The following is a 14,399-nucleotide window of genomic DNA, read 5'->3' on the forward strand; positions in this document are numbered from 1 at the left end:
CTAGCAATTGTCACTTAAAGGGGACGTAGTAAATCTTTCAAGGTCGTAGTCTCAGGGTTCCTTGAACTGATTGACAGGCCTGTGTATTCCCGCTAACACTGAGGTGCTAAATCACAATATACTACTGTCAAAACTACTTGCTTAAGAATTGAAATGTCATTCTGGGATGCTCTGTCTGAGTTTAATCGCTGCAGCAATCAACACTGTGGAATAAGTTTTCTGATCATAAACTGAGATCCATATAATCAAGTTAAAATGTATTTATTTCTCCCCCCTTCCCAAAGCCACTCACTTATGATAAGGACAGTGTCAGAAGCCCTCTGGCACCTCATGCAAGTGACTAGTTTTGCACATGTGTATAGCAGGCTGTTCATTGAGGGGTCTGATCCTGTCCTGAGCTCTAGACATTTGCACTGCCCAACACGAGTCATTGGACAACCGTCAGGGGCGGTCAGTTGCCTGCGCGATTCGCCCCTCCTTAGTCTAGAGACACTGGGGCCAATTGTTGCCTGCACTGAGAGCAGCGAACAGCATGGAGGGGAGACCTCCTTTGTAGGACTGCTCCTGGGCCTGGCCAAGGTGGCCATTAATAGGTCCAGGCAACGAGCGGTCGAGGGGGCCGTTCGGCCCGACTGCCTACCTCTCATCCACGGCTACGTTCGTGCCCGGGTGTACCTGGAGATGGAGCACGCGGTGTCCACAGGCACGCTTGAGGCCTTCCACGATTGGTGGGCACTGAAGGGACTAGAGTGCTTCATCACCCCACAAAACAGAATTTTGATTTAATTTGTTAAACCAAAATGAAAGGAAACTTAAGTTACAGTTTTTATTGAAAAGGGGGCATATACTACCTCTTAATTGGTGATGGCAATTGCCGTCAACCACTACAATAAGAGTGAACAGCATGGAGCGGGGATCAATCGGGGCCAGTGTGTGTGACCGGACCAGGCAGGACAGCTACATTAAGAAAGACTTGCATTTATATAGCACCTTTCACAACCACCAGACGTCCCAAAGCGCATTACAGCCAATGAAGTACTTCTTGAAGTGGAGTCACTGTTGTAATGTCGGAAATGTGGCAGCCAATTTGAGCACAGCAAGCTCCCACAAACAGCAATGTGATAATGACCAGATAATCTGTTTTTAGTGATGTTGATTGAGGGATAATTGTTGGCCAGGACACCAGAGGAGAACTCCACTGCTCTGCCAAGGGATCTTTTACATCCACCTGAGAGAGTGGGCGTTGCTTCGGTTTAACGTCTCATCCGAAAGACGGATATTTCGGGCCCACGGACTGTGTCTCTGAAGGCGGGAGGGGAGGGGAGGGGACGGGACGGGACGGCCCACCCACCTGTACTTAGAGCCGCAGTACTGGAAATAGATTAAATATCGCGCCTTCACCGCCATTGGCCGGACCGCCGCTGCTGCGCTGCCGCCACAATCCTCCCCGGGAGCGACAGCCGCTGCCAGGCCCCGCCAGCAAAGCACCAGCAGCCTGAGAGCAAAAGGTTCGAGTAGACCAACCGAAAGCAGCACCGCGTGAATTAAGCGGGCCTTTGGTATTTCACGCTAGCTTTATCGGTAACTCTGCCGTTTGCTAGAGCTGCGGTTCTTTCGGGGAATGGAGTAAAATTTGCACAGGCCGTGTCGGTCCGGCCCCGATGCTTCTCCGACTGCGGGAGATAGGGCGTATTCAGGGTCCTTCCGCAGCCGCGTCGTGCGCCTGATGCCGTCACACGGTTCGCGCCAATGAAAAACGACGCTGGGAGCGTTGCCCGGTGAGGTGGTCGTGCGTCAGCGTCGTGACGTCGCTATGAAGGGCGGGTCACTCAGACCTGATGCTCGGGGGCGGGGTCCCAGTAGCGAGGAGCATTAAAGCAGGCCGTGCCGTGTCTGTCTCACTCCAAGAGGCGGAGGCTCAGGCTCCAGCCTGCACCCGCCTCTTGTGCCAGCCCTGCTTCAGTGGGCAGCGCCCTCACCTCTGGGTCAGAAGGTTGTGGGTTCAAGTCCCACTCCAGAGACTTGAGCACATGAAGCTAGGCTGACACGTCAATGCAGTACTGAGGGAGGTATCACCAACGCTGCCTCCGCAAGATCCTGCAAATCCATTGGCAGGATAGGCGCACCAACGTCAGTGTTCTTGCTCAGGCCAACATCCCCAGCATCGAAGCTCCGATGGACGGGTCACATTGTCCGCATGCCCGATACAAGACTCCCAAAACAAGTGCTCTACTCGGAGCTCCGGCACGACAAGAGAGCCCCAGGTGGGCAGAGGAAACGCTTCAAGGACACCCTCGAAGCCTCCTTGGAAAAAGTATAACATCCCCACTGACACCTGGGAATTCCTGGCCCAAGACCACACAAAGTGGAGGAGAAGAATCCGGGAAGGCGCCGAACACCTCAAGCCTCTTCGCCGGGAGCAAGCGGAAGCCAAGCGCACGTCAACCCAAGCACCCCACCCACCCGCCCCTTCAACCACCGTCTGCCCCACCTGTGACAGAGACTGTAGGTCCCGCATTGGACTCATCAGTCACCTGAGAACTCATTTTTAATGTGGAAGCAAGTTATCCGAGGGACTGCCTAAGCCTAAGACTGAGGGAGTGCTGCACTGTCGGAGGTGCCGTCTTTCAGATGAGACGTTAAACCGAGGCACCATCTGCTCTCTTGGGTGGATGTAAAAGATCCCATGGCACTATTTCGAAGAAGAGCAGCGGAGTTCTCCCCGGTCAATATTTATCCCTCAATCAACACCACTAAAACAGATTATCTGGTCATTATCACAATGATGTTTGTGGGAGCTTGCTGTGCGCAAATTGGCTGCCGTGTTTCCTACAAGACAACAGTGACTCCACTTCAAAAAGTTCTTCATTGGCTATGGGGCGCACGGTGGGCATGTAAGGCGCTATATAAATGCAGGTCTTTCTTTCATAGATCCATCCACTGCTTGGTTTCCATTTCACTTAATCCTGACCGTTGGTCGCTCTCCGTCTCCTTTTCCTGACTGGGGAAACTTGTTGAATGAAGGCTAAATAAATAGCCGGGCAGTTTCGGTGACCGCACCGGCCTGTGCCTTTATCAAAGATGGCCGCCTCCTACTCGTCACAACGCAACACGGCCTGGGGAGGGGGAGGCGTGGCGTTAACTCCCGTCTGATTGATAGCTCCCAGAGGCGTGGGTTCGGCTGGCGGATACTCTGTATCCGAGGAGAGAGACAGAGGGAGCGAGAGAATGGCTCTGAGAGTCTGGCATCCTGTTCACACTAATTTGGACTAAATCAAACGCGATCGCAGGCAATCCTCACGTTTATTTTCTCCAATCGGGCGATGAGCAGACTAAATGAAGGGTGAATGCCAAACTAGAGAGAAAAGTATCATCAAAATGACAGTGGATTTTGAAGAGTGTGTGAAAGATTCCCCTCGGTTCAGGTAAGGGCTGTGCAATCATTGGACAGGGATTCTATTTTTGTCTGGATTCATAGATTCACGAGTAGATGCTGCTTTGGGGATCTTTTAACATGTGTGTATATCCGATGCTGGAACCAGTACAGTTAAAAATGTCCAAATCTGGCAATTATGTTGCATTTGCAAAGGTAGCCATAAATATATACTGTATAAGGCTTAAAACGTGAGCCAGCATTGTGGTTCCATTGCTGAAATGAGAAGCTGAGCGTTGGATAACTGTTTTGCATTCCAGACATTTAATTTTACACAGTTTTGTGAGTGGAAATACACAGTGTTGCATAATTATTTTGTGGCGGTCCTTCTCTTGCAGAAATGGGGACGGTGGTAATGATACGGAGGAGAGGTATGGCGGGGCTAAGCGTGATCTGGAATGAGATCCAAACGGGCTGCTACGATGGGGTGCCAAAAATACATTTGTTCATTTTAAATCGTCCCTTTTTAAAATAGGACAACGCGGTGTGCGGGCAATTTCTCGTGATCCGTTGTGAAGACTCGCCGTGTAATTGTCTGCATTTTAGGAGCAATTAATCTGTCCAAGGCGGTGAATGATAGCGAGCCGCTTCTTTTGTTGAATTGTGAGGCACGGGTTGCCGGTGTCGAAGGACATCCACCTTAATAATAATACAATGGGCGAGGGAAGCAGTCTTGCAGTAAATACAGCGAGGCGCGCTGTAATTGGACTTGTGGCATTGCTGCTGTCAGTTTCATGCCGTGTAGTAACTGCAAGAAGGGGAGAGGCGCCATTTCCCATTTTTATATTCAAATCCCAGCCGCACATCATTTCCAGTCATTTCCGATTGCAGCTCCACCGAATTCATTTGTTGCAATCAGATTTCTGCCCGTTTGGCAATTGATTGTCGGCGAAGTGCTTTTGACTTGATGACGAAAAATTGCAGCGACCTTGAATGGTCTGAGATCCAATATGGGGGAAGAGGGGGCAAAGAAAGGGTCATTAACTCTGCGCCCGCAGAGCTGCCAGATGTGGATACAAGCAGCTGTGGAATAATGGGCATCATTGCTGCTGTGTTCTGTGGATCGAGATGCCCTCAGTGACTGTATTATATTGAAATCTTGGAAATGCTCCCTAGGTTTGAAGTCTTTTTAATCATTGGAATTATTCCTTCATTACAACACATTATTACAGGTATGCAAGATGCAGTGTACACAGCAGTGAGCCTTATTTAAGAGACATGCGGATGTCCCTGGAGGTTGAACTAGGGAGTGGTAGTAGTGTTGGATTTATGACTAGATGTATACTGGTTCTGTGCACGATCAGCTTTTATAGGGGATATTGCGGTTATGTGGCCAGAATGAGCCACACATCACTTGTAACAATGAAATGTGGCATTACCAGACAAGAGACATCATCACATATGATGTACACAAACGCTGCCCTTAATCCTTCCACGCGCCTGGCGAAGGGCAACAATAACCCCTTGAAATACGATAGCAAAATACTGCGGCTGCTGGAAATCCGAAATAACAACAGAAACCGCTGGAAAAACTCAGCAGGCCAGACAACATCCATGGAGAGAGAAACCGAGTCAACGTTTCAGGTCGATGACCCTTCATCAGAACTGGGAAAAAACAGGAAAGGGAATAGATTTTAAAGCAAGTTAGGGGCTGGGAAAAGGGGGAGGGGATGAAAGAACAAAAGTTCTGAGGAAGGGTCTTCGACCTGAAACGTTGACTCTGTTTCTCTCCCTCTCCATGGATGCTGTCTGGCCTGCTGAGTTTTTCCAGCGTTTTCTGTTCCCTCTTGAAATACTTTCCCTTCAACTTGCTGCTCCACCCCTCACCACACCTATCAGGGAGAAGGCTCATCACCACCTACTCAAGGGCAGCAGGGAATGGACAATAAATGCTGGCCTTGCTAACGACGCCCACATCCCAAGAATGATTTTTTTTTTAAAGGTAAAGGTGACGACGTGTCCGATCTTCTTCCTACTAGCATTTATTGTGACGCTGTTCATAATGTTTGATCCCTGGGTCAGTTTGAGAACCAGGCCGATTTTGTAGTCTTCACTGCTTGTCCAATGATTGCCAGGAATCCAGATAAAGGCCAGTAGGCCGAGTAGACCAGGGTCACTCACTGACCATTCGGTATTGGCCACAGTACTGAGCAATCTCCTGCTCAGTATTGTGGCCTTGTTTTCAAATCCCTCCATGGCCTCGCCCCTCCCTATCTCTGTAATCTCCTCCAGCCCCAAACCCCCCCCGAGATATCTGCGCTCCTCTAATTCTGCCCTCTTGAGCATCCCTGATTATAATCGCTCAACCATTGGTGGCCGTGCCTTCTGTTGTCTAGGCCCTAAGCTCTGGAATTCCCTGCCCAAATCTCTCCACCTCACTACCTCTCTTTCTTCATTTAAGACGCTCCTTAAAACCTACCTCTTTGACCAAGCTTTTGGTCACCTGCCCTCATTTCTCCTTATGTGGCTCGGTGTCAATTTTTTTTTTCTTGGAATACTCCTGTGCAGCGCTTTGGGACGTTTTACTACGTTAAAGGCGCTATATAAATACAAGTTTTTGTTGTTCGACTGCCAAAATGATTCTAATGAGGGAAAAGTCACAATACAAATATATAACAGTGCAATTTAGCAGAGTACAGAGGACTCCGGTTTCCATGTTCTGCATTGCTGTCTCAGCTTGGTAAGAAAAGGGAATAGAACTAAAGACAAAAGGGATTCTTGAAGGAAATTTGGTGAGTCTCAAAGTGCAACCCTTGCTCTCCTATTCATCATCTAAATACTATCCTCCTCAACATCCATAAAGAGAGGACCCACGCGTCTGCTGATAGCAATCGGTGCTTCTACTCTCCCATCCAACTGTCCATCCAACATCAACTCCTGGATGAGTTAAAACTTCCTACAGCCCAATTTTATCAAAAGCGAAACAAACCTGTTGTCTCTCATCAGCATGTGATTCCATCAACCTCCCTGGCTCTTTGCTCAGGCTGAGCTTGGCCATGCACATCACCGGCACACTGCTTGTCCAGAGAGAGATTCACCACACTCACCTGCTCCATTGCCAAGCGCACATTCTTCCACCTCTGGAGCACCCTGCATTTATGCCCCTATCTCACCTCTCGGCCACTGGAGCTCTCCTCCACTCCTTCATCCGCCGCATGGATCAATATTTCAGATGCTCTCCTTGCAAGACTCCCTGCTTCTATTCTTCAACAAGCTTCATGTCATCTAACCCAGAACTCCGGGATCTGCGCCCTCTCCCTACAAGGTCTCGCGCTGCCATCATCTGAATCCTTGGCCAACTCCATTGGCTCCTGGTCCCCCAGCTCCCCTCTCTATCTATGTGATGTGTTAAAATGTTACGTGTGCAAGCATTTCCTGTTGACCTTTTCCATTATAGATTCCCATGTCCGCACTTATAACAGAAACTTGTCACGCTGTAATTAAACCCTCCCCTCAGTTGACGAGCTGCAGCATCACCACGGTTCGATGTAATTACAGTGTGATAAGGTTACATAGGCGCTTTCCATTATGTGCAGAATAGGAATCTATACTGGAAATAGAAAATAAGAGCAGGATGTAAGAATCATAGAATGGTTACAGCACAGGAGGAGGCCATTCGGCCCGTCGAGCCCGTGCTGGCTCTCTGCAAGAGCACTTCAGCTCATCCCACTCCCCCGCCCTTTCCCCGTAGCCCGGCAAATTTTTTTCCTTCAGGTACTTATCCAATTGAAAGCCACGATTGAGTCTGCCTCCACCACCCTCTCGGGCAGCGCATTCCAGATCCTAACCACTCGCTGCGTAAAAAAGTTTTTCCCCATGTTGCCTTTGGCTCTTCTGCCAATCATCTGTGTCCTCTGGTTCTCGACTCTGCCACCAATGGGAACAGTTTCCCTCTATCTACTCTGTCTATGCTGCTCATGACTTTAAGATGAGGACTGAATTATGTCTCCGTGCTCTGGTCCAGTTATCTCCTGCCCTCTAACTGCTGCTTTGTCTGAAAACTACTTGATCTGGCATGATGGGCCGAATGGCCTACTTCTGTGCTGTATCATTCTATGATTCTACCTTTGATCTGGACTCTCCATGTGCAATGCCACAGAGGATCGACTAGTATAAACGGTTTGGAAAGAGGCACAAGAAGAATGATCTGACACTCTGCCGATGATGCTAAATTAGTGGATATGGCAAACTGTGAACAGACAGATGACAGCTCAGTGTAGAGAAATGTAAGTAGTATATTTTGAGAAAGAACAATGAATGGAGTAATGATGTAAAACCTAATTGTATGGTTCTTAAGAGTGGAGGAACAGCAAGATCTCAGGGTACTGATAGAATCAGTAGAAAAGGGCATAAAAAAGCAAATGGAATTCAGGGCTCTGTACATCGGGGTATTGAATATAAACACAAGGGAGTGATGTTGAATTTGTACAAGACAATTAGTTAGGCCACAGTTGAAGTATTGCATATAGTTCTGGGCACCCAGGAATAGGAAGGACACTAGAAAGGGTACAGTGAAGACTCGCTAGTGTGATACCAGAATGAGAGGTTATGGTTGCAAAGAGAGGCTCAAAAATTAGGTATTTTTTCACAGTAACAAGGAGGTTAAGTTGGGGGGGGAGGGGGGAGTGGAATCAATAGAGGTTTTCAAAATTCTAAAAGACTGTTCCACTCACTGGCAAATCGGTATCGAGAAGGCGTAACGAGAAGGTTGAGGAGTATTTTGTGCGAAAAAAATCTCATCTCACCAGAGCTGATCCTGTAAAAGCCTGTTTATCCAAATCCTGGATCCCCCTCCCTGACACCATTTGGAGTCTTGTACTATTTCAACAGCTGATGGTGAAATAGTACAACTGGCTACCACAAGGAGTGGTTGAGGCGAATAGCCCAGATGTATTTACGGAGATGCTGGATAAACACATGAGGGAGAAAGGAATAGAAGGTTATACTGATAGGGTTTGATAAAGGAAGGAGCATTAACAGCAGCACAGACCAGTTGGGCCGAATGGCCTGTTTCTGTGCTGTACATTCTATGTAATTCTGACGTATTTTTTAGAATCTCCCGAGCTTGCTTGGGCTGGTGTGTATGATCACATGCAGCTTTTATTGCTGGAAATCCCTGAAGGGACAGGGAATTAATTTGAATGGAATAACGTCCGTTGCCAACCTCTTCTCCATTGTATTTCATTTCCTGAAGGATATGCAGGCATGCTGTCTCAGATGGGTCCTATATATATATCTCGGGTTCGGGAGCTTCCCTCCACTCGGTGGAAGCCCATCCTTCCATCGGATAATGAGAAGAAAACAGAAGGACGCATAGGGTTTGTTATAAATCTCCATCATCATCATCAAGAAACTACTCATGAAATAACGCTGGACGGCCAGCTGGTGGCGCCGTCCAAGGAGTATAAATACTCGGGCGTGGGCCCAGCTTGCCAGGGACATTTTGTAAGACAAGGAACTAGTGAAGTACAACTAGACCTCCATGTTCTGAAACAAGTTGATTAAAGCCTTGCTTTATACTCAAACCAAGTGTGTAGTGAGTTTTATTATGTCAGGGTTGTCACAGATTTTAAACTAATTAAAAATACTGGACATTCCTACACTCAGGAACTGCTTTAGCTACCAAGCTGATGCTTGTCATGTGCTGCCGCATCACCACATAGGCCTGGTGTGTTTGTCATGAGTTTTAAGTCTTCTGACAAGTTACCCAGACTAACTGTTGATAATGATGTCGGATGTCGTGTGCGTGCGTGTTATTTGTAAGATCCCGCCTACATGGAATTAAATTTATTTGAATAGTGGATGTAACATTTGTTTGAACTTGAGAGTCTTCAATTTACATTCACAGTGAAACGTTGATGGCTTCCATCTTGATCAAGTGGAACATTTACAGTCTTTTTCAATAATATAACGAGGTTTCTGGCACTTAAATGTTTTGTCCCATTTGTACTTTTATGTAACTTAGGTGCATCAGCCAAGCAGATCCAAAAAGGCAGCCCTGAAGACATGAGTAGCTTAACAACAGTGAAGAAGCCAGTTCAGCAACCAGTCTCAAAGGATAAATTATGCAAAATTACACTTGGATACATTTTTGTAAAGAGTTACAGTATCTCATTTAGCCTCCTCCCACCTTTCTTAGTTTCAGATACAGCAAGGCTAAAGTAGATGTAATGTTAAGGGGGTATTGTTGTCTGGTAGTCTTCTCTAAGATAACGTGATCACTTTTTAAAGTTTAATTTAAAAATAACCCTGCAGCAACACTTGCATCGATTTCCAACATGGTCTTTGAGAGGAATCTGGCAGGTAAAATTCCTGGACCTGCCTGTTCTGACAAGGCCCCTGTGTGCTACCTACACCCTTTAATATAGCATATGTCACCCAGAACTGTGATTAGAAAATTGGTCTCTGTGATTTTTTGTTGTAAGGTTTATTGAGAAAATGTTTCCATGGAGAGGGTTACTATGATTCTGCAGTAACCAGTGTGGTCACTAGGCTTATTAGTACTAATACACCATAGAAGCCAATATGTTATGTGCCTATAGGTTTCTTGTGTGATATTCTTAATTCGTCACCTCAAATTGTTCCCACCCTCAGTCTTGTATTGATAGAATGCAAATTTTCCAAACAAAATTTCAGTTTGGGTGTATTTTCTTTTAAAAGATATAAAGACTTGCATTTCTATAACGTCTTTCATGACCTCAGGATGTTCCAAAACGCTTTACGGCCAATGAAGTACTTTTGGAGTGTAGTCACTGTTGTAATGCGGCAGCCAATTTGCGCACAGCAAGCTCCCACAAACAGTAACGTGATAACGACCAGATAATCTGTTTTTTAGTGGTGTTGGTTGAGGGATGAATATTGGCCAGGACACCAAGAAAATAGTGCCATGGGATCTTTCACGTCCACCTGAGAGGGCAGACAGGACCTCTGCTTAACGTCTTAACCGAAAGATGGCACCTCCGACAGTGCAGCACTCCCTCAGTACTGCACTGGAATGCCAGCCAAGATTTTGTGCTCGAGTCCCTGGAGTGGGACTTGAACCCACAACCTTCCCGAGAGGCGTTCATGCTGCCACTGAGCCACGGCTGATACCTTATGGTTGCTAATGTTAATAGAAAAGTTAGTAGAAGCATTAAATGGGAAAAAATGTTTCATACTGCTGTCAACTTTCCCACTGAAATTCGTCACCACCCAGACCTATTCGCATTAATCTTTTGTTTGCCAAATACAGATAATCCCATACTAAGTGCCCATAATGCATTAAGTATCAGGAATGAGATGTGATTGCCCCATATGTGTCCCAAGCAGTCGTTTGTTTTTGGGTACCTTGGCTGCCATTTACACAGCTTAAAGCAGAGCAAATGCAGACTGGAAAAGATCCACACTTGTTGTGTAAACAGGTCTGTCTCCCTGACCCACAAACCTCAGTGACGCACCAATTATGAGGCCACCAACAAGCCATCCCCTTCGCATGCTTCACTCGTCCACATCCACTCCATGCTTAAGAACTTTATTTTACGAGCGAGCATTGCATGCAGTTTCAAGCACTTACACTTACACTTACCTTGAACAGTCAAAGTGCTGGAATTAAACTATGGTTAAAAGCTGCTTTATTTGAGTAGATGTCGTCCTGATAATTGCTAGCGTGCAATCATTCTGCGGAGTCGGAACAAAATCAATGCACAGGAGGATCTGCAAGTTACTCATAGAGCTCCCCGGTGGTAAGTGGAATCAGGGGAATGCTGTGATTCTAGTACCAGAGCATCAGAAGTCCTGTTAAAAGGAATACTCCAGGCCTTGGATAAGCCTACAGACCTTCAATAACATTTGAAAAAAACAGAGCCCCGTGTGGAATTATTTAAATAGGTAAAAAAATAATCACGAGGTCGCTGGTCAGCCCCACCATCTGTGGCACATTCAGATCCTTGTCACTGGAACAAGGCACATCTTCCCATAGCCTCATGGCTTTCACTGCAGCACTGGGGGATGCTGGATACTGAATCCAAGTGAAAACGTGTCCTAGTTCAGTTGCTATCCTGGCAAACCCAGGGAGGGTAAGTCCAATCAGGAGGCCATGGTTGGTAGGATTTCACCAACTTGACATTGGCAAGGTGGACACGACATAGGACGCACTTTGGGGTCGAAGTCCCGCGTTGTGCCCACGGAGGAAACTCCAGGCGACTCCACTTATTCAATTGTTTGGCTTCCAAATGGAGTCCTTCGATTCTTCAGAACCAACAATGTACAAAATCATTGCCATGATGTACTGCCCTGCTGTGGTGATTGAGCACAATATAATCAATATCAGCGGTTCTTTTTTGTCATGATACTTGGAAAATATAATAACAATGGATAGTCTGGAAGTGATAGTGAAGAAGACCAAAAGGCCTTTTATTTGGTTACAAATAACTTTCCCTGCAAAATCTAACGCTTAATGGAGTCAAACAATACTGCGGGTGCACCAAGTGCGAACAGGAGAAAATTGCACCTGTAATGTTATTGAATATGCATTTAAAGATTGTCAAAAACATATGCTGTGACAGTTCTACAAAGAAATCGGTTACAAAGCATGTTCATGCTCTCGAAGGTCTATCGAAGATTCAGTACTGAGCAGGAGATGTACAGCTCTGAGATGACTCCCTGCAGCTCTCGCTCCTCTAGCAGAGCATGAGTTTACTTCAGCCTGCAGCCCCAGCTATGGTCGCACACCGCCAGTGACCATCTGTGTTTGTGACTGTTTTCACAGGCAGTGGCGATCTCTCTGAATTTGCTACTCAGTCTCTTTGCATTGCAGTGTGGAGATGAGTGACACTAGGCTGCCCTTTGAGGAGCTGTTTAATGTGTAAAGTGTGGCTTTAGTGTCTATTTGTTGAAGACCTGAGACCATCAACGGCCATTTTTCATTGACATGTGATCTCCGGAATTAACAACGGGTGATGGCCTCCAAATGAGGTCACTTGCGACAAAGGTCATCACTGAGTGTGCATCAAAGCCAACATGATGATACGATGTTCCTGCTCCTACCCCCCGATAGCAATAAAACGGCCTTGCATGAACGTCAAGTGAAAACTCTGCTGTACTATCCCTTCTGACCAAAGGGTCTGCTGATACTCAGACCGAGGTTTTACGATGGTAATGCCACAGTAACCTATTTAAAATGAATGGATTACCATCTGTACTTCATTGGCTGTAGAGTGCTGTGGGACGCCATAAGGCAGTGAAAGGGGCTATATAAATGCAAGTCTTTCTTTTCTTTCTTTCTACTTCATTACAGTTGGAAAATTTAGGCCTCGGTGTCCAGTCTCGCACATGAACCCTATCCCAGCATGAGCCAGCACCTTCAGCAGAGAAGGGAGAAAATCTGGAAGAAGCAAGTAATTAGAATAAAAACCATATTCATTGAGTCCCAGTGGGCAACAGGAAGATGCCATATCTTTCAACAGAGACAGGAAAAGGGTTTCACACTCAAATTGGATTCTAAGTATTACCAGACACCGCTCTGAATTATTTTAAAGGTAGAATGGTTCCTTTATTGTGTCCTTTTTTTGGCCTTCCTCTTTCTTGCAGCAAGCACCATCCACAGATCAGAATGTTTATGTGTGACCAACAACAGGCATCTGGAGTCACTTGTTAGAAAGTGTGCATGCATTCACTTTGGATGGTTCTCCCTTAATCTGCATCCCTCACTGTGAAAAGTGCACTAGCAAAGACAATACAGATTGTGGTAGTTTATGGAATATTTCTTCCTCCTCTAACACTGCATTTTGTTGCGCCTTTAATGTAGTTAAATGTCCCAAGGCACTTCACAGGAGCGATTCTCAAACAAAATTTGACACCGAGCCATATGGGGAGATATTAGGACAGATGAAGAGTTAGGTTTTAAGGAGTGTCTTAAAGGAGGAGAGAGAGGCGGAGAGGTTTAGGGAGGGAATTCCAGAGCTTAGGGCAATGGCAGCTGAAGGCATGGCCACCAATGGTGGAGTGATTAAAATCGGGGTTGCTCAAGAGGGCAGAATTGGAGGAGCGCAGATATCTCGGAGGGTTGTAGGGGTGGTGGAGATTACAGAGATAGGGAGGGGCGAGGCCATGGAGGGATTTGAAAACAAGGATGAGAATTTTAAAATTGATTTGTTGCTGGACCCGGAGCCAAGGTTGCAAATGGTCTGGTTCAGCCTCAGATAGTGGCCAGGACGAGGGATGGAGTCGGTGGCTAGGGAACGCAGTTTGTGGCAGGGTTGCACGTCAAGCTCCTACAAACAGCAATCAGAGAAATGACCAGATAGTTTGTTTTAGTGAAGTTGGTGGAACAATAAATGTTGGCCAGGACACCAGGAAAACGCCCAAGCTCTTCTTCACATAGTGTCATGGAATATTTTATGTTCACTTGAGAGGGCAGATGGTTTAATAACTCATCTAAAAAACTACACCTCCAATGATGCAGCACTGCAGGAATGACAGTGCTACCACTGAGCTAACGGTACCATAGGACTTGAGATTGCATCCCTTAACAATAACCTAATGGGTTGCGCTCTGCCTACTCCCCCTGTCCCCCCCCCCCCCCCCCAACGTGGAATATCCCACCTGCCTCTTGATGGACTCCGAAGAAGTGGTGAACTGGGAGCACTGTCCGAACAGTAGTCCTCAGCTTGTTACTTGATGATTTCCACAGTCCCGTTGCTGTGCTTATGCCGAGTTCTGCTCTCTCAACTGCAGCATTCCTGAAAGTCAGGATCAGCGCCTCCACGAGAGGCCAGCAGGCTGGGACTCTGTGATTTACAGCTGGCTCATTGCGGGTCCTCAAGAGCTTCCTCTCGGGTTTATCAGCAGATGGATTAAGCCAAATTTAAATTGAAGCCTTTTGCTTTATTACAATATTCACCTTACATTTTATTCCTCACAGGCAACAGAAGGCCTGAAATTACTGTTGACCGTATTAGCCGAATGTGCCCGTGCGGCACTCCTATGT

The 14,399-nt window shown here is 46.6% G+C and overlaps 2 protein-coding genes across 2 annotated transcripts in view; one reads left to right on the forward strand and one right to left on the reverse strand.

Moving 5' to 3' along the window:
• Nucleotides 1–1,546, reverse strand: part of pusl1 (pseudouridine synthase like 1) — a 90,037-nt gene extending 88,491 nt beyond the window's left edge. The window contains exon 1 of the mRNA XM_085967551.1: nucleotides 1,352–1,546. Within this exon, the coding sequence (XP_085823677.1) occupies nucleotides 1,352–1,407 (56 nt within the window). The 5' untranslated portion in view covers nucleotides 1,408–1,546. The remainder of the gene's footprint in view (nucleotides 1–1,351) is intronic.
• Nucleotides 1,547–3,027: 1,481 nt separating this feature from the next.
• LOC147100641 (arf-GAP with coiled-coil, ANK repeat and PH domain-containing protein 3-like) overlaps nucleotides 3,028–14,399 on the forward strand; it is a 378,922-nt gene continuing 367,550 nt past the window's right edge. The window contains exon 1 of the mRNA XM_085967110.1: nucleotides 3,028–3,425. Within this exon, the coding sequence (XP_085823236.1) occupies nucleotides 3,337–3,425 (89 nt within the window). The 5' untranslated portion in view covers nucleotides 3,028–3,336. The remainder of the gene's footprint in view (nucleotides 3,426–14,399) is intronic.

This window comes from Somniosus microcephalus, chromosome 25 (assembly GCF_052327205.1).
Source record: "Somniosus microcephalus isolate GS21.2 chromosome 25, FLI_Smic_1.0, whole genome shotgun sequence".
In the NCBI taxonomy this organism is placed as follows: Eukaryota; Metazoa; Chordata; class Chondrichthyes; order Squaliformes; family Somniosidae; genus Somniosus; species Somniosus microcephalus.